This window comes from Lissotriton helveticus, chromosome 9 (assembly GCF_964261635.1).
Source record: "Lissotriton helveticus chromosome 9, aLisHel1.1, whole genome shotgun sequence".
Lineage (NCBI taxonomy): Eukaryota > Metazoa > Chordata > Amphibia > Caudata > Salamandridae > Lissotriton > Lissotriton helveticus.
The window spans coordinates 90,959,110-90,986,595 of NC_136070.1; the positions used below are offsets into that span (position 1 = coordinate 90,959,110).

Below are 27,486 nucleotides of genomic sequence, written 5' to 3' on the forward strand. Positions count from 1 at the left end.
AATCCTGTGATGTATTCCTATAGGTTCTGTATCGATCCCCCTATTCCTGACCCTGTTCTGGTTAATAATTAACTAGCAGCCAACCCACGGTGCAAAAAAACGTTATCTGATTAAGCCACACCACGGCACAGAAACGTGTTATCTGATTAGGTAATAACGCATGCCATCTAATTAGACAAGCACTATTCCTCCAGCCCCTGATAAGGCATACGGAGTTCTCAAAACAAATCAAACCTATGACAACCTGGGAAAATCCCTGCGGCCATTGTTTTGATTTCACCGAGAACTTCAGCAAAAGAATGTGCGAACAAGCCCGTTCGTATGACATCCTTATTGACGTATCTATGTCCATCCTTGCGTCAATCTCGACACCTTACAGGTATAAATATTACCGACATTGCCTTAAGCAAACACACGCGGTGGTGACGAGATCGGAGCAGCGAGACGCGCTGAGGAGCCCAGCAGAGAGCGAAGCCCACACGCGCTGCCCCGCCTTCCTGACGCGCTGAGAACGAGACGCTGCTTTTCTCCTGCCGAGAAATCCAGCTCCGGCGCTTCCAAGCAGCCCTCGCAGGCAGCTGGAATATCAAGACCAGAGACGAGAGATACCAGCCCTCAACCATTCTAGATCTCAGGTACAGAACTGAACAACCCCTTACAGAGAATTCTTGAGTCAGTCACTTGGCAAAACAAACTTAACTTAAACTGCTACTTATCTACTCCCGCCCACGTATTAAGCTTAGGTCAGGTACACTGGGGTAGGCGTGGTTAGAAGCACCAGTTGAGTACGATTAGTCAATGTATATATGTATATATCTATTTTATCGATTTTAAATATCATATGGCTTAGAAACCATATCAATGCTTCTGCAGTATTATTTTATACTTCTGCTTTTATTGTATGCACTTTACTTAACCATAAGTATCGCAATAATATCGATTCATTTCTCTTGTACGAGAAAAGAGACTGATCAATAAATACCATCTTTTATTGAACACGCCCGTCTCTTCCTTTTCTCTACAATCTGGTGAAACTAAGAATGCACGTACTGACTGAGTAAAATAAGTTGTCTTTTGTTTTCACACGACTCTAGAGATATACTCTTGATTAGGGGAGAGCAAAGTTGTCATGTTCTATGGTTGTCAGAAACTAAATCCCTTCTTGTCTATCCAGGGAAGTTAAACTCCTCCTTGCCTATTCGAGAAAGTTTCTAGTGAACTCTGAGCTAGCTGGCAAAACCAAAAACTTTAAGTCTAATATCGTCAGTAGAAGACCTAGTTAACCTCTGCCCTAGGTCTATACTATTGAAGATATTATTCCAATGCGCAGAGCCTATTGGGATAATAGGAACTACACTACATGGCGCCCAAACGTTTGGATAGGCGATAAAACTAACGCAAGACATTAGAGTAACTCAGTCGTGCTTTTTCACACAGAACCCCTTTTTTTCCCATAATACTCCAAAGACGTCTGGAGTGGGTGAAAGGTCATATCCGCCAAACCTCGCAGGAGGAGACTCCTATGTATGGTTCTTGGTTTAGTCAACGTTGAAGGATACACTGTTCCAAAATATTGTGCATCTAATCTTTGTTTCCATAGAAACCTGATCTGCAAACAAACAGAATAACCTTCCTGTCGGTAAAATGGTAGACAGTGATGATGAAAGGGAGACAGCTAGACTAGCAGCTGAACTCCTAGCAGCTGATAATACTCTGCTACAAAATGACCCGGATATAAAACTCATCCCGGTCAACATAAGAAAATCTATAACTTCAAAACGTATAGAAAATGGACTGACATCGAGAGGTGGTACAGTCATATTCGTAATTGAGGCACACGAATATCGGCAGACAGAGGTATTCTATTCATGGATGAACTTCCCAGCAGCAAACGCTGCAACAAAAGAGTTCCACTATTATAAAATAGAGGAACCACCGGATACCTACACTCCTTTCGAGGAGGTGGAAGTACCACTGAAATTCCAAGAGCACCTGCTCTTGTTTGATGGCGCCCTAAAACATAATAATCACATCACCAGGCTCGGTCCACTAGGTAGACCAGGAGCAACGTGGCCGGTCCTAGCCGGATATACACCACATCCAGACATTGAAGAAATGTCTGCAGCAGAGCTTCTAATACAGCTAAAACAACTAATCAAAATACATAGACAATTAGTCCAATATGTAATGCGGACTTCAACAATCCAACCAGCAAGTAAAATTCCACAGCTGACCCCTCATCAGGGTAACACAAATAAAATTACACCACAGAACATACAGTCCTGTCTAGGTAAAGTACCCGCAAAACGGGAACAAATACCTTTCTGGCTAGCACAAAAAATCACTCAAATAGAGGCGGTGTTTCCAGACACCACCCCGGTAGAAAAACACAGGATTCTGACTATCTGTCTTCCAATGGGAATCGCACCACACATGGAGGACTGTGACACTTGGGGTACAGTCTTTGCTTCCATATACACGAAAACACATGGTGTACCATCCATGTCAGTAATACCAGATGTGCTAAAACAAATTCAAGATGAATGTGGTCCAGAACCCGCTTTAACTCTTGGTATGAAATTACTGAAAGACTTCAAGCAGGTCTCGGCTATATTATTAGCCAACATAAAGGGAGAAGCAGCAAACGTGGCGATCCGCCAAAGGTTAAAAGAGACAGACATAGCAGACCAACCAACTGAAATTGCCAGAATCATAGAGAAATCCTATGAAGAACTAGGAAGGGATAGTCTGGGTGGAATACCGGTAAAACCTCAACTGATTGAAAGTCCTGAAAAGGTATTAAAAATAATTTAAACACTCAAAAAAAGAGCTGGGATGGAAACAAACAATCCAATCCTAAAGAAAAAAGATTCCAGTCCAGAGGAAGGTCTCCTCGGCGGAGAGAAAGATCTCCGAACCAAGGACGCAGGTCTCCCCAAAGTGAGCCCTCTGGGAAAAAATACAACCTTAGAAATAGGGATAATATAAAGAAACCTGATAGATATCAAGATAATGATACACGTCCCTCCCAATCTTTTCAGACTTCCTCGCAGAAATCGGAAAGAAGAGGACGATCAGAACACAGGGAAGAGCACGTCAAGTCCAAAGACAAGGAACCTGCTCATCCAAATAAAAAGTTACAATTTCCAAAAAAGAAGGTAGCCAGTATTAAAGTAGTCAAAGATGCAGAGAATACTGAGGACACAGCTGAAAAACGGAGAATGGGCTCAGACAATGCTAGACAGCGCAGCAGAAGTGAGCATAGCTCGCAAAGTCCTTATGAATCATCTGGAGACAGTGGACACGAATGAATACATTCAGGTGGAAACTGCAGATACCAGAGTTAGCAAACCTCATAAAATATATGAAATAACATTACGTATAGAAGGGGATAAGACTAGAAAAATAAGGGGACTATTTTGGGATAATCTCTCCCAGGGCTATGACATCCTTCTAGCTGAGAAAGACTGGCCACCCGAGTTTGTCAGGGCGTGCCCTCATGGCGAAGAAATAATTATGCCTGCCTTCTCAAATCATATTCCAATTCATAAAAAATATACACTTGCTAGAAAGTGGGCAGTAGCTCAAGCCCCTGCCTTATATAAAAATCATGTGGGATGGGATGAGGACTCTCCTCCTCACAAAATCCAGTTAAAATCACAACCTACTGCACAGAGGCAGTACCCAATTAAGCAAGAAGCTAAAAAACAGGTAAAAGAGATCCTAGATCAACTTGAATACCAGGGGGTGATTGAAACTTGCACCTCACAAATGAACAATCCTTTATTTCCTGTCTCCAAACCAGACAACTCATATCGTCTAGTTTTGGACTACAGACACCTTAACTCATGTTGCAAAACCTTTGCAGTACAAAACTCACATAGTGCTGCACTAATGAATAACATAGTGCGCAAAAAATACAAAACAAAATTAGACATCTCTAATGGATTTTTTTGTCAAAATATAGCACCATAGAGCAGATATTTGACTGCATTCTCGGTAAATGGCTCGCAAAAAAGTTTCTGCCGTTTACCCCAAGGGCACAAGAACAGCCCAGGATTATTCTCAAAGAGAGTAACAGAATTACTACAGACATACGATGACGAGGCATTATCATATGTCGACGACATTTACCTAACAGATGATGACTTGGATACTCACTTGAAGAGAGTGAACACCATAATACTTGGGTTCGCAGCAGAGGGTTACAAATTCAACTTTAAAAAATCAAGAATTGCCCATCTAACAGTCCTGTTTTTAGGATATGAATTATCAAGTGAAGGCAAAAGCCTGGCTGACAATTTCGTAGAGAAATGTGCTGTACTCCAAGCTCCTAGAACACTAAAAAACTTACAATCAATTCTAGGCTTCCTAAATTTCGAAAGAACATACATTGCAAATTACGCAGAAAGGGTCAAACCCCTTTATGATCTAATAAAACCAGATTTTAAAAGAATCAATTGGACTCAAAAACACACAGAAATTTTGAGATCTTTACAAACAGACATGCTAATTAAAACAAAATTAGAAACACGTGATAACACACGTAATCTTGTGATTCGAGTCATCCCAGGAAGATGCGGATTCACATACCTGACCTCTAATGAGGGAGAAAAGGTACCAATTGCATACAAATCACACTTGTACACAAAGGCTGAAATGAAATTTAGTCCAACTGAAAAAATTCTGACCGCGGTACAGACTGCTGTAGCAAAGGAGCGGGCCCTAGCACAAGGTAAACGAATAATCATCGTGACACCGATACCAGCCCTGGAGGTGGTAACAAAGGCAAGCATTTCGAATGCTAAAGCACTCCATCCAAGGTGGATACAGTGGGCTAATTCTCTTGCTGCAACAGACGTGGTATACGAATTTGATCCCAACTTAAAAACACAAGAATTTCTCCAATACGAATTTGAATGTCCTCCGCCAATCGAAATTCTGCCTCTAGAACACTACGGCTGTATAATATATACAGACGGGTCAGCACAACCCGCAGTAGGGGGTAAACAAGCTTACAGTGCTGCGTGCGCGATTGTTAAAGGTCGCTGGCACGAAGGGAAATTTAAACCAGCGGTCACTAAAACACAATCTCTAGGAGATTGTACAGCCCAGCGAGCTGAACTACTAGCATTCAAGATGGCGCTTGAAAATACCGATCGAGAATTCCCCACACTCATAGTGTGCGATTCGTATTATTGCGTTCAGTCTTACAATGAATACTTGCAGATCTGGCTTCAGAATGGTTTTAAGGATGCAAAAGGAGGCACAATCAAGCATAAAATGCTTTGGGAACAAGTAGTTCATTTGCAAAAAGAACTACCAAAGACTCACGTGATACATACACTGAGTCATCAACGTGATGGCGTTCACATTGCAGGGAATTCATTGGCTGATGAGGCAGCGGTGCAAACGGCTTCTGTAGCCGCCATCACACGGTCAAAAACAAAAATAGACAGCGATATATTACAAGCTGTCAGCGCTACAGGAAAAGATTCGATAAAAACACTCCCGAAAGGCTTTCCAGTGAAATACTCATATATGACTGATACAAACAATGTTCCGTTTGCTCGAATCCATGGAGTGGGGGATAGGGCAATTCCAAACATGGAACATAGGTTAGGACTTATCATAGCGGCACACGAAGGACTTGCTTCTGTACATGCTGGCGTCTCAGCCACAGTATCGTTATTAAAACAGAGATACTGGTGGCCACAAATGAGAAGACAAACACGGAACTATGTTCTAGAATGTGAAATATGTCAAAAAATGAAAGTATCAACAGTGAGACGACCAGCTCAGACGCCCCTTCTAATCTCGGATAAACCATTAGCTTGTGTTTACCTGGACCACTGTGGTCCCTTACAAAGGGATGGTAACTATAAATATATCTTGGTTGCAGTGGATTCATGCACGAGATTCAATTGGATTTGGCCCCAGCGATCGGCTGACGCCAGAACTGTTATAAAAGATTTGCGAGTCTTTATCGGCACATACGCAATTGGCATGCTGCATTCTGACCAGGGTCCTGCCTTTAGCTCTCGAGCTTATAAGGAGGCCATGACCAGCATGGGCATTGCATTGCGGTATTCTTGTCCATTTCATCCCGAGGGAAACGGAATCGTAGAAAGAAAAAACCGTGACATAAAGCAATCTATAACAGCGAAGGTATTAGGTTCGGGAGCTGGGTGGGTCAAACATCTAATAAGTGTCCAACGTAGTCTAAATAACCTGCCAAGAAATTCTCTGAGGGGATTCAGTCCGTACGAATTATTGTTTGGAACTAGAATGATGGTCTTAGATCTTGACAGTCAGACTTCAGTGGTTAAAGAAAAAAACTTTGATATCAAAGATCGTTTGGCTATTTTACAGGACTTAAACGAAACAAGGAAAGACCTGAGCAACATAAAGTTGAAACAACAGCCAACGACCACTGAAGAAAAACCACCTGTCCCAGCAAGACCTGTCTGGATTCCAAAAGTCGGGGATCTAGTCAGAGAAAAGATCGCGGTAAAGAAGGAATTTGGGCCTTCTTACAGAAAAGCAGTTCCTGTCTTGTCTATCAACGGGACAAGATCAATAGTACTACCGCCCCTTGCTGGTAAAAAGGAGAACAGGGTTGTATCAATCGACCTGATAAAACCACAATCATGTGGCCGATAACAAACAGTAGGCCAAGTGGACTCCCGATGAGTAGTAGAACCCCAAGGTTTGCTACAAACACAGAGGTTCAATCTAAGAGGCTACTCACATTTGAAATGCCAAAAGAACAACAACAAGGACTATGCAACAATGCTATGGAACTTAAACCTCTAAAAACCCAAATAAAAACATTTAGCAGAGACACACCAATCTACAATGAAGTAACAAATGACTATTCTGCTGCAACAAAAAAAACTGATAAAGCAAATATCAATCCTGAAGCAATTGGAACAATAGACAGAACGGCATCCGGTTACTTCATCAACTTCAGCGATTCATCTGAAAACCTGAGTGAATCAAAGGAACAAACATCAACAAAAACCTTTAAAAATAAAGCTAAGGAACTTTTTCAACATCTGAAAGAAACCTATCTGATTTCTCCATGGATTGAATTCTGGGTGGCCTTAGGTGCACTTATCCTCATATTTTGGCTCATCATGGTACTATGTTTGGGACACTTCATTGAGGGAAAATATGCTAAAATGGACACAGCAAGCCAGAAAATCAACTTGATCCTCAAACCACACACGTCCTCGCACGTCGAGAAAAGAGAACTCTCTTCAGTAAACTTCACAGCCAATCCTATACCAGGCGGTGTAGCATGGGACAATACTGATTATGAAATCTATGGTCCGGTTGAAATCCTGAAATATCCACATCAAATCAAGATCTCATTGAGTGACTTTGTAAAACCAAGCTCAGTTGCTGATGATTGGGACGTTGAAAGCATTGATAATATGATGTCTGACCTAGTGATGTCTGCTAAATTTACAAAACATGATTATTTGCAGGGTTCATCTAATTATGATAAAATGTTCTGCTATAATCACTATAGTAATCATTATCTGCATAAATCTGCACAACCTAGAAATGTTTTGAATTATAATCAATGGGAACACTGTGCAACCCCTCCAAAAGGTAGCTCAAGAACTTTTTATGACAAATATTCATATTTTTCAGGGTTCAACACAAGTAATGAAGAAACATTTTATTTCAAATGATCAAATAAGACAGGTACAAAGACCATGCTTACAAACACTAAATTGATATATTCAGACTCGTTTTTTGAACAAATGAGTACAATTGGTTTTGATTACTGGGACAAAAATGTTGAAGTAAAAAGTGTTTGGGGTACAAAGGAATGGCAAGTACAAGGTATAGAATCATTGTTTAGAGCCTGCATGATCCCAGAACAAATTATATTTTTGAATGACACTATTCAACAGACTACCTGTCTTGGCCTAGCCAAAATCAAAGAGTTAAACAAACCGTCTATTCCAAAGCCAACAATGAACAGTAATAGCTCTACAGATGAGGAGATAGACGTAAACCATGTATTAAGTCAAAACAGAACACATCCAGATTGGAAAAAGTGGTTGATCTGGCCCACAGATACTAATAACTGTCAAGACAGATTCCTGAACAAAATCCAGGGGTTCAAATTGACCAGGCCAGACCCTAGATATTCCCAAAGACAACACCCAGGGATAATTACCACGTACAGTGTGGGCAAACTCTGCCTTCAATGGCTACAAACATCCACACTGTCAGAAATTAAGCAACACCTAACTTTACTTACTGATGGTGCTGACTTGCGTGATTTCATTATGGGACCGCGCAAACAGCGTCAAAAACGCTTCATAGCAGCCTCTGTATATGCAGCTTATAACGAAGCCTGGAAAATAACTCAAATTGAAACATCAGAGAAAATACGGGAAATTGACCGTATTAATTTGGAAAAATCACTTTTTGTAGTGGACAATGGGTTAATGACTCTGTCCTCCAGAATATACTCTTTGGACAGCATTGTGTCTTCAGCAATCGACATAATATCGCAAGACTTACTGTTACTACAACACGGTCAGTCCCAATTGCGTTCTATTGTACAACTTGGCTGGACGTTACAAAATCTGCGTTCAGGCTATGTGCCTTGGCGTTTAATCAACACAACGTCACTGTTCAATATCTTTAACCTTACTGATAAATCAGTATGGCACAGAAGGGTGCTGATTATACAATCCTGAGCATTGAGAAACTCGAGAGATTACCATTGACAATGTCAGAGCGACCTGTCAGTGAGTGGATAATACATGGAATAATTAATATTCCAATATCTACTTTCAGGTTTCAATACTGCCAAAAATATATACAGGCTGGCATGTACGAAAAATTGGGTAAAGGGTACATTAAGTCAACATGGAACTTGCCCTATTCACATGCTTGTGTCAGTAATAAAGGCCGGAAAGTGTTTCTTAGTGGCGATAATTGTGCCATGTCACTAAGCGGTACACTTCTGTGTAATTGTATTAGTTTACACGGAGCCTGTGAAGGGTCCTCAAATAACCTTTCATGTCACCAGCTAGGCACACCTGCGACACAAATAGAACCATTCTTTAGGAGACTATCGAACGGGAGTTACATTATAATTGTAGACCGCAGATGTTGTAGCTTGGTGCCCGGAATAGCTTATCTCATAACTACGACTGCGAAGGTCATGTGCTGTGAACAAGTATTGTTCCCCAGCGCAATGCCAGACAGGGAGGCAAGGTTATGGCCGAATTTGAAAATTTCTTCCATTAGAGTTGATACTTTAAGCAGAATGAAAACTGTGCTCCTTCAGACGGCCGACCAGGCTCACGTCATCAAAAGAAACGTATGATCTCCAAGTTGCAAGGACAACGGCAGAGATTCATTCATTGTTATCAACTAATTCCCCCATACATTTCGCAGAAATCATGAACGAAATCTTAAATATTTCTGATACCAGTGGAGTCTCAAATGTATTTAAGACAGTGTTTTCGGGGGCTCTAACACCATTTAAAGCCATTCTAGGTATTTTTCCAGACTTTGTCCATTCCATCTTTGGTGGACTTCCTCTCCTTTTGGGACTAGTACCAGGAATCCTATTTTTGATCCTGTTATTTCGCTATGGCAAACCATGTCACAGACAAAACACCTGCGACAAGGGAAGAAACAATCCTAGCCATTGGATACCGGGACCGGATATCTAAAGTCCTTGGACTGTCCCGACTTAGAGACCTGAACATGACTTGGTTTCTTTCATTTAGACCAATGTGGCAAAGCTGTGTTTTACCTGTATTAAGGTGCTTGCTATGCGGAGAAGAATGCGTGTTGGACACCTGTCTGACGCTACAATCGGATGCGCCAATGGATGCAGAAACTTTGTTGGGTCCGGTCACGGCTCATGCATTGTGCTGTCCCCAGCGGCTACCAATCCTGATGACGGCATTCGTGGAGACTTCACCACTACGATTGAGGGGTAGTGAGGTTCAAGATGAAAGCAGCATCGATCAGGTACGACCTTCTGTCAGCTATGCTGATCAAAACATCAATGAAGGCAATCATGCTCATGAATGCATGGTAACATCTTTTTCCGAGTTAATGGAACTTTCACAGGAAGCTGTTGACAGCTTTTTCGAGAGTCTAAATGATATGATGTTCTCACCAGAGCAGAAATAATGACTTTTGAGCAAGCTAGCACAAGGCGTTCCCAACACCCTGAATTTGGCCTTCAACTTTGATAATAAAGTATCATGAACAATTTTCTCCAGTTTACGGACAGCGGAACATAATTTTTCAGCGGCCCCAAAAATATTTAGCAATTTTTCGGGACACTTATCTTCTGCTTAAAGTAGAAACTATTCTTAGAGAACTATATTTCTATTTTAGGATCTTTAGAGTCATTAGCTGCCCTCTGGCCTGTTCATAAATATTTTATTTTGTGATGAAATGGTCTCGCACTTTTTCTTCTGTATTAAGAGCCGTTTCATGTGTTATTTTCAATATTTTATTAATGATGATGTATGAATATGCGTGATTAGTTTAGCATTTTTCTACTGCTTGAGTGCATATAATGCTTATGATTATTTTTTTCTCGTATATTACATAATTCAAAATGCATATGGATGTATTTTGGGGTGGTACGGTATACACATGCTCTACTAGTATATTTACTATGCCTAGATCTTGTAAATATGGACATAGTCTGCGTGGAGTGGGTGTGATGTATTCCTATAGGTTCTGTATCGATCCCCCTATTCCTGACCCTGTTCTGGTTAATAATTAACTAGCAGCCAACCCACGGTGCAAAAAAACGTTATCTGATTAAGCCACACCACGGCACAGAAACGTGTTATCTGATTAGGTAATAACGCATGCCATCTAATTAGACAAGCACTATTCCTCCAGCCCCTGATAAGGCATACGGAGTTCTCAAAACAAATCAAACCTATGACAACCTGGGAAAATCCCTGCGGCCATTGTTTTGATTTCACCGAGAACTTCAGCAAAAGAATGTGCGAACAAGCCCGTTCGTATGACATCCTTATTGACGTATCTATGTCCATCCTTACGTCAATCTCGACACCTTACAGGTATAAATATTACCGACATTGCCTTAAGCAAACACACGCGGTGGTGACGAGATCGGAGCAGCGAGACGCGCTGAGGAGCCCAGCAGAGAGCGAAGCCCACACGCGCTGCCCCGCCTTCCTGACGCGCTGAGAACGAGACGCTGCTTTTCTCCTGCCGAGAAATCCAGCTCCGGCGCTTCCAAGCAGCCCTCGCAGGCAGCTGGAATATCAAGACCAGAGACGAGAGATACCAGCCCTCAACCATTCTAGATCTCAGGTACAGAACTGAACAACCCCTTACAGAGAATTCTTGAGTCAGTCACTTGGCAAAACAAACTTAACTTAAACTGCTACTTATCTACTCCCGCCCACGTATTAAGCTTAGGTCAGGTACACTGGGGTAGGCGTGGTTAGAAGCACCAGTTGAGTACGATTAGTCAATGTATATATGTATATATCTATTTTATCGATTTTAAATATCATATGGCTTAGAAACCATATCAATGCTTCTGCAGTATTATTTTATACTTCTGCTTTTATTGTATGCACTTTACTTAACCATAAGTATCGCAATAATATCGATTCATTTCTCTTGTACGAGAAAAGAGACTGATCAATAAATACCATCTTTTATTGAACACGCCCGTCTCTTTCTTTTTTTCTACAATCTGGTGAAACTAAGAATGCACGTACTGACTGAGTAAAATAAGTTGTCTTTTGTTTTCACACGACTCTAGAGATACACTCTTGATTAGGGGAGAGCAAAGTTGTCATGTTCTATGGTTGTCAGAAACTAAATCCCTTCTTGTCTATCCAGGGAAGTTAAACTCCTCCTTGCCTATTCGAGAAAGTTTCTAGTGAACTCTGAGCTAGCTGGCAAAACCAAAAACTTTAAGTCTAATATCGTCAGTAGAAGACCTAGTTAACCTCTGCCCTAGGTCTATACTATTGAAGATATTATTCCAATGCGCAGAGCCTATTGGGATAATAGGAACTACACTACAATCCGTCCAGCCGAAGCAGCCTACTGGCGTCGAGGTGCAGCCCAAAAAGGTTGTCCAGACTCCGTCCAGCAAGGGCGTGGAGCCGAAGTCCAGACCCAGTATCGAGCCAAAGCCGAGCAGGGCCGCGGCACCGAAGGCCGCAAAGGGCGTCGAGCCGAAGACCGGCAAGGGCATCGAGCCAAAGGTTGCCCAGGGCACCGCCACAGGTACGCCTCGGACCGACCAGCCACAGTCGTCGACGATCGAGTCTTCCCACGTTGCTGGACCGAGGTCGTCTGTCGTATCGGCGAAACCGTCCGCTTCATTCACGAAGCAGGTCTCGGACTCACTCAAGCGTATCAGGGACAAGGCCTCGGCAGAAAACCCCAAAACGCCTTCTGCGCCGAAACAGTCGGTCCCCACCTCCAAGTAATCGACGCCACTCCTCTTCACGTTACCGCCGAAGGTGGCACCGAAGGCATTCGCACCACGGGCGGCGCCCGAAGCCAAAACGCACAGTGCTGTGGGGTCGACGCCTAATATCCCAGCTGGGGGCTCAACGCATCGGCCACCATTACTGGAGGAACGGTCGGAACGCTTCATCGATGCCGACACTGGGAAGCTTACGCTTTACAAGCGGAAAATCACGGCGACGACGCCTTTGGAAGTCGTATACCATTCCTTTAAAGCGCAAAAAGCCTGCTTCTGATGCACCAGTCTTGGTCGAACCATTGACTCCTCGGACTCAAAGAGTTGCCACGCCCTCGCCAACTTATTCCGATGCCGAGGATGCTGGGGATCAAGATGACGAATACAGCTTCCCGACCCACGCTGATCCTGATGCACAACAGGACGCATGGGTAGACACAGGTGACCAGGGTGACCAGGGGGATCAGCAACCCACTCTCGACCCTCAGATATACAATATCAGAACGTCTCCCACTGAAAATTCTGCGGCATTCAATGCCTTGATTGAAAGGGCGGCTAAGAACCACGACGTTGAACTCCATGCTGACCCTGTGGAGGTGGACTTCCTCTTTGACACTTTTTCAGCAGCTGAAAAGACTGAAAACTCTCCCAATGCTCAAAGGGGTCCTCAAACATTCTGCGGACATTTTCAAGGAGCCCACTCGGGCAAGGGTGGTCAACCCTAGAATTGAAAAGAAATACCGACCAGCACCTGGCGATCCCACTTACATCAAGGGCCACTTGCCATTGGACTCTCTGGTCGTTTCTAATGCCCGCAAGAGGGCGAATTCGCAGACCACGGGTGAAGCTCCTCCCCCGGACAAAGAGTCAAAAGTGCTAGAGGCATCGGGAAAGAGAGTAGCAGCTCAGGCGGCCAATATATGGCATATCTCTAACACGCAGGCACTCTTGGCACGCTACGACAGGGCACACTACGACACACTAGAGACCCTGTTGCAACATCTCCCAGACCAATATAAGGAGGCTGCGGAGATGCTTATCCAAGAAGGGACGCTCATCTCCAACGCTTCTATAAAGTGTGCACTGGACGTTGCCGATACTGCAGCCAGGGCGATTAACACCAGTGTGATGTTAAGGCGACAGGCGTGGCTCAGAATCTCTGGATTTAAGCCTGAGATCCAAACTACCATCCTCAACCAGCCAGTTAACCCTGACAGATTATTTGGTCCTGAGGTGGATACCACCTTGGAAAAAATAAAAAAGGATACTGAGACTGCCAAGTCCATGGGCGCTCTCCAATCCCAACAGTTTCGGGGGAGCACTTTTCGTCGCTCCGGCAATAGGGGTGTTTCCAGAGGCCAAATGTCCCAGCAAGCACAGTTCAATAAAGGTGGTGCGCAATCCACATACACCAAACAAAATAGAGGAGGTTATCGGGGTAACAATGCCAAGGGCAGAGACAAGGGCATCAACAACTCCCGTTCCTCCGCCTCCAACAAACAGTGACGTCCTGTCACTGCCCCCCGACCATTCCACACCTGTCGGGGGGAGACTCCAGCAGTTCCTGCCAGTCTGGAAAACCATCACCACAGACAGGTGGGTCAGGAAACTTATCCAGTACGGTTATTGTTTGGAGCTCACATCCACTCCAACCAACATACCACCAAAACACCGTCCTATGTCCACAGAGCATTTGCACTTATTGCAGCAGGAGGTTCTCGTCATGCTGCAAAAGGGCGCTATAGAGCATGTGCCAGTGGAGGAGGAAGGCACAGGGGTATACTCCCTGTACTTCTTAATCCCAAAGAAAGACGGGTCCCTCAGACCTATTCTAGACCTCAGGCCCCTAAACCAGTACATTCTCTCAGAACACTTCCACATGCTAACGCTGCAGCAGGTTCTTCCGCTCCTCAATCAGGGAGACTTCCTCGCAACCTTGGACCTCAAGGATGCTTACTTCCACATTCCACTCCATCCATCACACAAAAACTACCTCAGATTCACCATTCAAAATCGGCATTATCAATTCAAGGTCCTCCCTTTCGGAGTGACCACGGCCCCCAGGGTGTTCACCAAATGTCTGGCGACAGTGGCGGCGCACCTCAGGAGACAACACATCCATGTCTACCCTTATCTGGACGACTGGCTGGTTCAGGCGAAGTCGGACCAGCAGTGCGCCGCCGACATGTCCCACACCATTCACCTTCTTCACAGTCTGGGGTTCTCCCTGAACTATCCAAAGTCGCACCTTCAGCCAGCCCATGTGCGGCAATATCTAGGTGCGACAATCAATACTCTGGCAGCCACGGCTCAGCCAACTTCAGCGCGGATCACCAACATCCAGTCGCTAATCCAACAGTTCCAACCGCAACACTCGCTTCCAGCGAGAGTGTTCATGCAGTTGATAGGCATGATGGCCTCCTGCATTTTCATAGTCCCGCACGCGAGGTTACATATGCGTCCGCTCCAGGAATACTTAGCACATCAGTGGAATCAGGCTCAGGGACAGTTGAAAGACCTAGTGTTGGTCACCGGTCGGGCATACACCTCTCTGCATTGGTGGAATCCACACAACCTTTGCAAGGGCTGACCGTTCCAAGAGCCTGTCCCACAAATCATCCTAACAGCGGACGCGTCTCTCCAGGGATGGGGAGCTCATGTACTCCACTACACAGTGCAGGGACTATGGACAATACAGCAAAAGAAGATGCACATCAACTACCTAGAACTGATGGCAATCTTCATGGCATTGAAGGCATTCAAAGTACATCTGTGCAACAAGGTCGTGTTGATCCGGACGGACAACATGACAGCCATGTACTACATCCAGAAGCAGGGAGGTACACACTCTCCACAGTTATCTCATCTGGCTCAGGGCATGTGGAAGTGGGCCATTCAAAGGAACATCTTCCTCATGGCGGAACACCTCCCAGGCACGGACAATCAGATGGCGGACCTGCTCAACAGGTACAGCCACCAGATGCACGAGTGGGAGATACATCCATCAGTACTCCGCCCGTACTTCCAGAAGCGGGGTCATCCACAGATAGACCTGTTCGCCACAAGGGAAAACGCAGAATGTCAAAGCTTTGCCGCCAGGTTCCCTCACCCACAGTCGCAATGCAATGCGATATGGATGAACTGGTCAGGTAGATTTGCGTACGCTTTTCCCCCAGCACCTCTCATACCGCTGGTGGCAAGAAAGCTAAAGCAACACTCGATGACTCTCATCCTGGTTGCTCCAACGTGGGCACGCCAGCCATGGTACACCACGTTTCTGGAACTCTCCGTGGTACCGCATCAAAGGCTACACCTCACGCCCAAGCTTTTGACGCAGAGCCATGGCGACATTCAGCACCCAGATCCGCAACAGCTCAACCTGGCGATCTAGCTCCTGAGCTCTTAGAGTTTGGCTACCTTGACTTGCCCCCTGAATGCATGGATATCATACGGGAGGCAAGAAAGCCCACCACCAGAGCCTGCTATGCAGCAAAATGGAAGCGGTTTGTCATTTACTGTGCAACACACAACATCAACCCGCTAGATGCATCCACTCCCAACATCATCTGCTATTTGTTACATCTTTACAAATGCAATCTAGCATACGCTTCCATCAGGATACACTTATCCGCCATAGCGGCTTATCTCCAGAACAGGCAGCATCTCACCGTCTTCAGAGTGCCTGCCATTAAAGCCTTCCTAGAAGGCCTAAAGCGGGTCATCCCTCCCAGGACCCCGCCGGCTCCTGTATGGAACCTCAATGTGGTCCTCACCAGGTTGATGGGCCCACCTTTTGAGCCTCTACATTCATGTGAGATTCAGTTCTTGACATGGAAAGTGGCTTTTCTCATTGCCATTACGTCTCTACGACGTGTTAGTGAGCTACAGGCGCTCACTGTACAAGAGCCATTCATTCAAATTCACTCCAACAGGGTGGTGCTGCGCACTAACCCTAAATTTCTTCCTAAAGTGGTTTCGCAGTTCCATGTTAATCAGACCATTGAACTGCCCGCATTCTTTCAAAACCCAGAAACTGTTGCCGAAAGAATGCTCCACACTCTTGATGTCAAACGAGCCTTGATGTACTACATCGATACGACCAAAGACTTTAGGAAAACACAACAACTCTTTGTTGCCTTCTCAGCCCAGCACAAAGGCAACCCCATTTCCAAAGCAGGTATAGCCAGGTGGATCGTTAAGTGCATTCAGATTTGCTATCACAAGGCTAAGCGCACTTTAACGGTCCCTCCAAGAGCCCACTCCACCCGAAAGTTGGGGGCCTCTATGGCTTTCCTTGGTAATATCCCTTTGGAAGATATTTGTAGAGCAGCCACATGGTCTACACCACACACATTTACTAAACATTACTGTGTAGACGTGCACTCCAAGCAGCAGGCAGCTGTAGGGCAGGCTGTTCTTAAAACGCTTTTTCAGATTTCTGCAGCTGGCACAGGCGGCCGCCGTTAATGGAGGGACTGCTATTTATTCTATGCTATAGATATGAATTCAGCAGCCCACATGCCTCGAACTGAATATGCTACTTACCAGTATGCATCTGTTCTTGGCATGTAGGGCTGCTGACATTCATATCGCCCGCCCTCCTCCCCGGCGCCTGTAGCGGCTGCAGACTTTTTAACACTTACTCTTAGCATGGCCATCGCTTACACTATTACACTCCATCTTTACCACAATGGCTAAAAACAATCTGGGGATGGAGTCGATGCCCATGCGCACTGTAGTCCAGGGGAGGAGCCACCTATCTCGTGATATTTCGAAGACTCTTCCAGGACAACAATGTGCAATCATCCGGACCCAACACTAGGCGGCGATCTATGCTATAGATATGAATGTCAGCAGCCCTACATGCCAAGAACAGATGCATACTGGTAAGTAGCATATTCATTCATACCTGTCCAATCCTGTATGATCTAATGTTCATATCATTACACTTTTGATGTTCACCTGTTTTATTCCATAATTTCAATAAAAAAATGTACCTTCTTTGGGCAGCACCTTGTAGATTACTGCAAGGCTGTGGATGCGGATAATAGGGCATTTAATATGAGCGGCCTTGTGTTTACCTGAATCCTGAAAAAATATGGTGAAACTGATCTGAAGCCGCCTTGTCTGGCTAGGGCCCTATAATCTCCACCAAAGGTAAAAATCCCAGGCTAAACAGCGTGCATGTGTGCCTGTTGTTGGAGCGGAGCCCCATATGAATGTATGGCTTGATCTGTGGGCATCGACAGGGAATGACTCTCTTGCAGATGGGCATACCTTGCACATCTTGCAATGCTATTTAAGGAAGCTGTAACCAGTTGGACACCCAATTGGTGGCCCGAGGAACTAGGATCAGTGTCATCCCCAAAACCAGTGGTTAAGAACCTCGGGGTCCTAATAGACAACAAATTAAACTTGTTGGAGCATGTTGCGGTAACTACGCGAACTTTCTAACATGCACTTAGCCTGCTTCGTAGAGTCTTCCATCTCCTCCTCTCCTCCACACGTAAAACCCTGGTACATGCTTTAGTTCTAAGCCACCTGGAGTACAGCAATGCCCTGCTGATCTCTCCAAAGGAATCCTGCCTAAGCAGTCTTCAAGTGGTACAGAATACGGCTGCACGCCTAGTAACAAGTGCTCCCCCCAGAACACCCTCACTCCTCCTACTCCACAAATTACACTGGTTGCCCATTCGCAAAAGAATTAAATTCAACATCAGCTGTATGGTGTTTAAAGCCTTGAACAAAATGGGACCTAAACATCTGGTGGACAAACTGGTCAGATATATTCCCTTGCGAACTCTCCGTTCTGGAGGCAAGGCTTTCCTGTCCGTCCCGCGAATAAAACAAACCAGACTAAGAGGCAAAGCGTTCTCCTATCTAGCCCCTCAAATCTGGAATCAACTACCTTTGGACATTCGTCAATGCACTAACTACTTGTCCTTCAGAAAAAAAACTAAAAACTTCACTGTTCTGAGCCACCCACCCTGCCATCTCAAATGCGTCCTAAGCGCGGAGATACCCCAACCGGGGTGATTCATGCGCTTTACAAATGACATAAATAAGTAAATAAAAACCCAATTAATTGGGATGTGTTAACAGTTTGACTAGCTAAAACCTTAACCAGTACCAACTTCCCTAGAATAACATACCGTGTATTTGTAATGCGCACGTTCACCCGTGGGCGGGCATCTTGGCGCTGAATAGCAGATGTTTATTGTTACCTAACTTTATTTATTCATTCTTTCTTCTGAGGTTGTACTTGAGTAGCGTGTATTGGCTAATAAGAACATCTGTTATGCACATTGCTTTAAAGCGGCATAAATGCAGATTGTAGTACAAATTGTAAGCAATCATTGGCAAAACCAATAGGTCTTGAGCAGGTGATTGCTGACGTATTGGGTTTGCTAATTGGGGTGAGTGCTGACGTATTGGGTTTGCTAATGTGGCCTTACTATTAAATGTAATGGAATTGAATCTGCAATATTGGGGGGAAGTCTTACCAGATCTTGCCACAAATTTATGTTGAGCCACACCAGATAATAGCAGTTACTGTTTAACTCACTGGGAATCTTGCAAACATTCAATCATTTTGTTTGTTTAGTTCTCCTTTTCAATCAAAATAACCAAACACCATCAGCCTTTTAAGGGGCAACATTGCCCTTGTGACAAATGAAGCTGATAGCTTGAGGAATCATAGCTTATGCCCTTTAGAATAAAACATCAACATTGGCAACATTCAGTAAAGGAGCATGTCCAAATTTGTGACAGTAAGGAGACAGTTAATAACTACATTACAAGTGAACACTTGTTTAGTGTTTGCAATGAAAGTGTCAAAAGAAAACATGAATTAATAATATAACAATGAAAAAGGTGAGAACAAATGAATAATTATCTTTTACTTATTTGCTTGAACCTTGACAGCATTCTTTGGACTCTAGCACACCTGACAAACAAGACAGCAGGACTCAAACCTTTCCTTTCTGACTAAGCATCTTAGAACTTAACATTGAGGCCCCCAGTGAGACTCAGCAAATGCGTATAAGTTGTCAGCATTAAGGGAATTGCCATAAAACCAATTATAAGAAATTGGCTGCACTTTACAGTTGTACAAACTCAGCTGGGGCAAGCCGTTATAAAGTACTGGCACTCTGTTAATGAAGGGGCAATGTACTCATAATGCAGGTCCTGACAGCAGTGCAACCTTATTTAGATGGCAAAATTGAATTCCATTAAAATGAAAACGCTAAGCGCACAGGGCTGAAGCAATTACAGATGATTCCTTCCTTACTTTCATTACAACAAAGCTTTTAAAAAGGCAATAAAGACAAAAACCAAATTTGCTTTAAAAATTTGGCACTCGGGCCAATGGCAAAGAAAAGCCTGCAACCGAGCATCAATACTGGCACTAGTTTGAAACCAAACTTTGTAAATTAAACGGTTAGTATCGCAAATGTACGTCCTTTAGAGATCCCCTCCTATTAACTGTCCTAAACCTATTTCATCTTTTTTAGTCCCAAAAAGCAAAGAAATTGTATTTTTGTGGGGAAACCTGCTCCTGTTTACTGGCCTGTATGTTGTAACTGGATGTGGGAGCCTACTCATGAGAATCTGTGACCTTCGGGTGCGTTTCCCCGGAACACTTAAAGTTATGTTATGTTATGTTATATTAGATTTGTAGAGCGTACAGCTACTCGGAGTATCCCGGCGCTAAATCCTGAAAAGCCTACCACACTCCTATCTAAAAAAGGGAAACCTTAGAAAAGCAGAGTCTTTAATTTCTTCTTAAAAACTATCGGATCCGACACCCTCCTCAGGGCCAACGGAAGCCTATTCCAAGCTAGGCCTGCTTTGCGGGTGAAAGAACACCCGCCCAGCCTATGGCGATTGAAACGAGGGTACTGTATTAAGAACTGTTCTGCAATGGCCTTGAAGGTTTGTAAAAGACAAAGCGCTTCTGGAGATAGAGCGGACCCAACCCATACAGGGCCCGTTGGACGATGGACAACATTTTGAATTTGAGACTGGACTCAACTGGGAGCCAGTGCAGGTGACGTAGATTGATCCGCACACTCTGTCTTGGAGAAAGCCCTAGGAGTAGCCTAGCTGCCGCATTCTGGACTACCTGCAGCTTCTTTGTCAAATAATCCGGACATCCCACCAGGAGAGCATTAGCGTAGTCCAGGCGGGAGAGGATCAGAGCCCGGACAAACGTCTCTTTGGTACCACCTGGCAAGAGGGGAAGAAACTTCCTCAGAATCGTCAGGGTGCCAAAGCAAGTCCCTGTTAAAGTTGCCTTTAATAAAACTAAATCAGAGAGGAAAACCTAAAAAAGAGTGATAAAAAAAGGTCCATCGCTTAGTTCTCTCCTATCACTTACAGGCAGGCACACAGAAGAAATATGGAGAGCGGTTGGGAGTGGGAGGAGACGGGGTGAAAAACTGACATTTCCCGGTGTCCGCTCAACATGCTCTGATCGTGATCATATCATCCGTGCATAATAAATAAATGTGACCTTTTGTAATGTTACTGTTGCTCACAAAGCATTCCAATGATGAACTGAGAAAAATGCCTTTAATGAAACCAAATTGAAGACTGAAGATAACAAAAACTCCATGCGTGATGAGACCAGCAAAACCTGAGATGGAATGCGAAAATTAAGTGGGGCCCATTCAGCAAGCAAGGATGATGAGGAACCAATGACTAAGGCAATAGGGAAGAAATAGTACCTCTAAATAGTACCTCAGTCGTGTCGGGGGCAGCATACAGGCACTGCTTAGGTTGAATCAATCTGTGCTTGGTCACTGCTCCACTGAAAGGATCCCTAGTGATGTTGGCTATCTTTGGCCAATTAACGAGGCTACAAAGAAGACAGACGCTGTTAACAACAAATGCTAAGCAATGGGCAGGCTCCAAGGCCTTTTTGTAGTGTCTTACAGTCTCGACCATAAAATTAATGTTTTTGGTTTTCAGCCCCTCAAGGCTATCATTTGATGGGTTATGAAGATGATGAAAAAAGACAATTTTCAAGAAAAATTGAGACTTCAGACAAAACCATCTCGTCTTCCGTCTGCAGAAATGATTACACTTTTCTATTTCCAGTGTTTACAAAGTATTAGAATCCATAGTTGACATATTAGTGAGCCTCTTTCGAAAAATAGAAATGCTATGTTCATGTGAAAGTAAGATTAAATTGCTCCCAGGTTTTTCTTTGATAGTGGAATGTTTTGTGTGCTTCTACGCCACGTGGCCAGAGGGGAAAACTGTCTGCTCCATCATTTGCATGACAGTAAATAGAAAATTAACTTTATTGTAGGTGAAGTTTGTATCAGAGGCACAAACTTATAGTGCAGTCATTCTCTGCTGCAGATAGCCACTGATGATTCTGGAGCAATACCGTCTTCTCTCCCAAGAATGGACACTTAACAGCCACCCAAAGAACTTTTGCTGTATGAAGACCTGGTGAATGTTTACTTACGTTGGCAATTCACTAGCCTGCTTGCTGAGGTCAAGAGAATTATACGTCCATATTTCCTTTTCTACAACCTTCCATAGTCACCCAGAATTTTGAGGCTAGTAGGTTGGCCACAATAAAAACAGTAAAAATGCCAAACCCGTTAAATACACAATTCAGAACCTCAACATGAAAATAGTACATAAATTCACCAGTACTCCCTCCTGGAGTTTCTAGTGTTTTCAACCTGATTTGGTACAGCCAAGTACCAGGATTGGCCCAGAAAAGATAATATTGCCTAATACGGTGGCAACATATAGCACTACTTGTGGCCTATCTAGACGACAATTACAACCAATTTGCTCTAGTGGCCACAAAATTACGTAGGGCCAATGTCTTCTGCTGGTCCAGGTTTTTAGGTCAGTCCGGATTGAACCTGCAGGATGGGATCCACATCTCTTCCCAGTAATTAAGAGTAAACATTAGCTTGGCGAGATAAGCCTTCCTAGAGGTTAAGATTGAGTACACACCAAATTTACGATTGAAGATACGTAAACCCTCTGACATTTCACTGAAGTTTTTTGGAGTCATACAGAGGGCCCAAGTCAGATTATGCTAGAGCTGTAACTCCAGATATTTGTGGAAAGGTAAATTCTCCAATTTATTAGAATCGATGGACCAGTTTACTTTGCAGATCTAGGTCGCACAATACAAGTTATTTATGTTCAAGTTTGTCTTCAGATAAAATTCAAGCTTGTTCCTATTGAGTCCTATCAAAAAGTGACACACCTTAACTTTAAAGCAGGTGTGTAATGTTTTTGGCCTGATACTCTAGGGAAATCTTAGACTTGCTATCTCCAATGTCAAATTTATGTATGTATGTATTCAAGAGATAGAAGTGAGCATGCAGCTCTGCCTTATTCCAGGATGGCCAAATATGTTTCTAGTGTTGACCATTCTCACCTTCAAATTTCTGTGTGGCCCAATACGCACCAAATAGTTAATTTAAGATCTAAACGGGTCAGTTTGCTGCACCTCATTGGAACATTTTAATCCATAGGATCTATCCATTTACAACACAGTATTAAAGTCAGCAGAGAGAAAAACAAAAGGACAATACAGTGGCCCATCGGTCCCATAAATGAAGAAGGCCCTACTTTCAAGACTAATTGTGTATCATAAATATCCCTGCTCAGAATCCTATCTGGACTCTAGGGGTAATAACAGTAAGGTCTACCTACTCCAAGAGAGATGGGCTCAAGAAGTTTCCTGAAACGTTTAGGTGCAAGTCATAATATGATATTAAGCAGAGAAAGTTACATTATAGTTTTAATAAAGCAGTATTAACAGGCACTTTTCTGCTCACTAAAACTCTAGATACAACTAAGAAAGCTATGAGATCCCACTGTCTATTTGATGCCCAAGACCTTTGGAGATAAGCCATCGGCACAGATTGCTCTTGTCTTTTTAGAGTTAAGGCTTATTTTCCTTTTACTGCTACAATCATCATCAGTGTCTGAGGGATAGATGAGGGCCCCACAACCAGCTGTGAACCACTAACATAATCTACATAGACTGCATGGAAAATGTCAGCATGTGAGCATTCAGACTAACATGGAGAAAACACCACACACCCAAATGCTTGTGATTTAGAATAGCAGGGGTTCATTCTAAAGGTAAGAACTCACAGAGATCTAGGGTAAGAGGATACATCTGTTTTAAAGGGCAGAAACCTTCACCTGCCCTGAGATGGCAAGCTTCATCATAGGGTCTTTCCTCACTATTCACACCCCTTTTGAAAGCATTTGGTGTGGGCTATAATTCTCCACGGAGTAGAGAGGGGCACTTTATTCAATGGTATATTTGGAGGTGGTACTTTGCGAGAGAGGAGGATTGCCACCTTGAAGCAGTGAAGGAGCTTGTCTCGGTGACCTGGAGACTTATGCTGTCAGGTGCCTAGTCTCTAAACAGGGTTACCCAAGCCGGACAGGTCACAAAGTAGAGACCTGATATAGCTCAACCAATGAATCTTCCTGGTTTGGGGCTCGGCCCAAGGCTAACAACCTTGTCCCATTAAAAGCATTTATTACTGAAACAGCAGCAGGAACCACTAAATCTTCTGGGCACACCGGACAGAGTTACAGACGGTCTGAGTGCCAGGTGCTAAACTAGAATCAGATTCTGCATCATACAGACTATGATAACATCAGAGATGAGGTGTTACCACCTACACATCCCAAGGGTCAGAAAAAGTAGGTGGACCGTATATAATAGCAGAATTAAAACCACCACAGAAAGGAGTAACCATCATCCTGAGCAAGGGGACAGAGAAATACCTGATTGAGTGGAAGCCAGTCAGCCCATCATTATCCAGCACAATGTTCCAACAAATGACAAGAAGAAACAGTCAAGGACTTATTCTACCAACAGATGCAAGCTGAGCTTGAAGTCGTGCAGAACCATAACCCAAAGAGAGATTTGAATGCTAAAGTGGGAAATGTCAACACAAACCATGACAGAGCAATCGGAAAGGAAGGTTGTGGAACAGTGAGCAACAGTGGAGAGAGACCCGTGAAATGTTGTGCCATAAATTATCTGGTCATAGGAGGGACTCTCTTCCCCCACCGTGATAGTTACAAACTAACTTGATGTTCCCTCAGTGGCAGAGACATGAACCAGATTGACCACCTGATGGAGACATGAAGACACTCACTGCAAAATGTCAGAGTGAGGAGGGGAGCTGACGCCAGCAGTGATCACCATCTAGTGAGTGATCTTGTGAAGAATCTAGAAAAAATAGATCACAAAACATCAGGATGACAGTACTTCAATGTGGCAAAATTACAGGACTCTAATATCAAGAAAGCATTTGTCTTTAAAAATCAAAAACAGGTTCCAACTCCTGGCACACACAAAAGATCAGTGTGAACCAGCTGCAGACGTGGTCCACAAGAACAGGTCTCTTCAGTATATGTGAAGAGCAGTAAAACATGATTGGGGACAAAGGCAATGAAGAGGAAAGAATGGATAAGACACGACACATGGCAAGCTATTGAAGACAGGATGGCAGCAAAAAAGAAACTCAGGGAGGCCAAACTGAGAAGCTGCTGGAGACGTACAAGCAATAGTACATACGAGTAAACGAAGCAGCCAAAAAAAATTACCAGAGCAGACAAGCGGCTGTACATGGGTAACCTTGCCAGCCAAGCCGAGGAGGCAGCCAGTACAGAAAAACAGGGGACAGTCTTCAAAATCACAAAGATAGTCTATGCTAAATCTTGTGCTACATACAACACTGCTGTCATGGACAAGCAAAGCAGAATACTTGCAACAGAGAAAGAACAGGCATCACGCTGGGCTTACCACTTTAAATAAGTCTTGGACAGGCCAATGCCAACAAGCAAAGCAAATATCCAAGAAGCAGACACAGACTTGAATGTGAACACCACCCCACCACGGAAAGAAGAAATTGTCCCTGCCTTCCGACCTCTTGGCCAAGAGTTTTCTGTTCTCTAGACAATTTGAATGTAGAAACGTGAGGGTAAGAGCGTACCAAATGGCTGGAATGTATGCATCATAGTCAACATTCCAAAGAAGGGAGCATTAATCAACTGTAAAAACTGGCGTGGAATCACCTTTTTGGCAATCAAGAGTAAAATTCTGTCAAATCTTTATTCGGCGCATATCTGATGCCATGGACAAGCAGTTAAGAAAAGCCTGGGTTCCACATAGACAGAAGGTGTGGCGATCAGATCCTTACTCTACGCAGCATCATAGAGCAGTGCACAGATTGGCCAATCACATTATACAGCATCTTCATTGATTTTGAGAAAGCCTTTGACAGTTTTTTCGGTGACAGCCTCTGGCTTGTGCTGAGATCGTATGGCATACTGAAAGTTTTGTTAATCAAGAGCTTCAATGATAATTGTAACTGCAGAGTGGGAGATGGTGAGTATAGCTTCGAAATCAAGACCAGTGTGAAACAGGGATTTATGAAGTGAGCGTTGCTCTTTAACCCAGTTATGTACTAGATGATGCAATGTACAACAGAAGACTAAGCGAGAGGCATCACATGGCCCTTATTCTCTTGAGGACCTTTACTTTGGTGATTGCCTAGAATTTCTCTCTCTCTCGCGCTCTCCCCCTTCATCAACCAAGGTATACTTTTAATAGCGATTGTTCAGATATAATTAAAAAACAAAAGTGGAGTAAAACCATAAAAGAAAAGACCAAAAATACCTATTTCATATTTGGCTCTTTAGATTGGTGCTAGTGTTCTAATTAAAGGAAGTGCATTCTAAAGTATAAAGACAGTCGTAGAAAACATAAATAGAAACAGAACTAGTGAAATAGCAATTCTTTACATCGTAAGATCTCACTTGAGAGACTAGGTTCAATTCCTGTGTGCTGATTTCAGGATCATATGGAGAAACTGCTTACTATATCCCACACAACAGGTATGTTTTTAAGCTGGTTTATGTACACACTGTTAAGATGCAAATCAAATGTATTTCATTGTATGTATTAATTAGTGTTTTATATGTGAACCTAGTAATTTACAACAATTAAATCCTATGATTTATTGCATTTGCTTAGGGAGCCACAGTGCGAAATGAGCTGGACTCTGTGATTATCAGTCGCATAGTGAAAGGAGGTGCAGCAGAGAAAAGTGGATTACTCCATGAAGGGGATGAAGTTCTTGAGATTAATGGCACTGAAATCCGAGGAAAGGATGTGAATGAGGTTTTCGACTTACTGGTAAGCAAATTAAGTTGGTGCAGTTTTAGTCTGAGATTTACAATAAGCCATGTTTTTTAGAGAAATAAATGGGAACATTTTCCAAATTGAGACTGTTATAGATCTTAATGGGGACAAGATGTTGCTTTTGCATGTTTAGGTCTAGTGTTAACCAAGACCTTTTGATTTTATGACATTATTTATGAAATATATTTACGTATAGGGGCTTTTAGCCAGCCTGCTTCATCCATTGGTTTGTCTTTGTCATCCACATACTTAATCCAGCCTCTATGGTACACAGCTGTGTGACAGGAGGTCGGCTCATTACAGCCACTGTCTACCTTCCCTGAGAGTGACTGCATTCTGCTCTTTCTCCATGAGCACAACTGCACACAGTACTTCCCTTCAGTGCTGCAAACTACTATGACTGTGGTTTTTGAGACCAATAAAATATTTTTGCGTTAAGTCCATGTGTTTTTTAGAACTATTTACAGGAACCTAGCAGATCGAAACAATAACGTTTTGTAGAAGACATGACAAAGCAAACATTGGCAAAACCAAAAGGCTAGCAACCAAAATCAGACCTATTGGTCTTTGCCAATGCTTGTTTGAGCCCCGTGGTGTCAACTCTTATTTTAATATCTAGTAAGAGATTTTATTCTACCTCCCTGTTAATCAAAGTTAATGGTAGACTTCTGTTAAGTCTTTCATTCTGGATCGTATCCTTAATCTCCTATTGCCTAAGGATTAGCTCTCATTGTTATTGCATGGTCAGGAGCATTGTGAGCATGGTTGGACAGGGAGGACA

The 27,486-nt window shown here is 43.5% G+C and overlaps 1 protein-coding gene across 1 annotated transcript in view; it reads left to right on the top strand.

The window, feature by feature from the left end:
• The window catches only part of PALS1 (protein associated with LIN7 1, MAGUK p55 family member), a 423,019-nt gene that overhangs the window by 258,740 nt on the left and 136,793 nt on the right, over positions 1-27,486 (top strand). Inside the window, exon 6 of the mRNA XM_078659539.1 lies at positions 26,538-26,699. Coding sequence (XP_078515665.1) covers positions 26,538-26,699 — 162 coding nt within the window. The remainder of the gene's footprint in view (positions 1-26,537; positions 26,700-27,486) is intronic.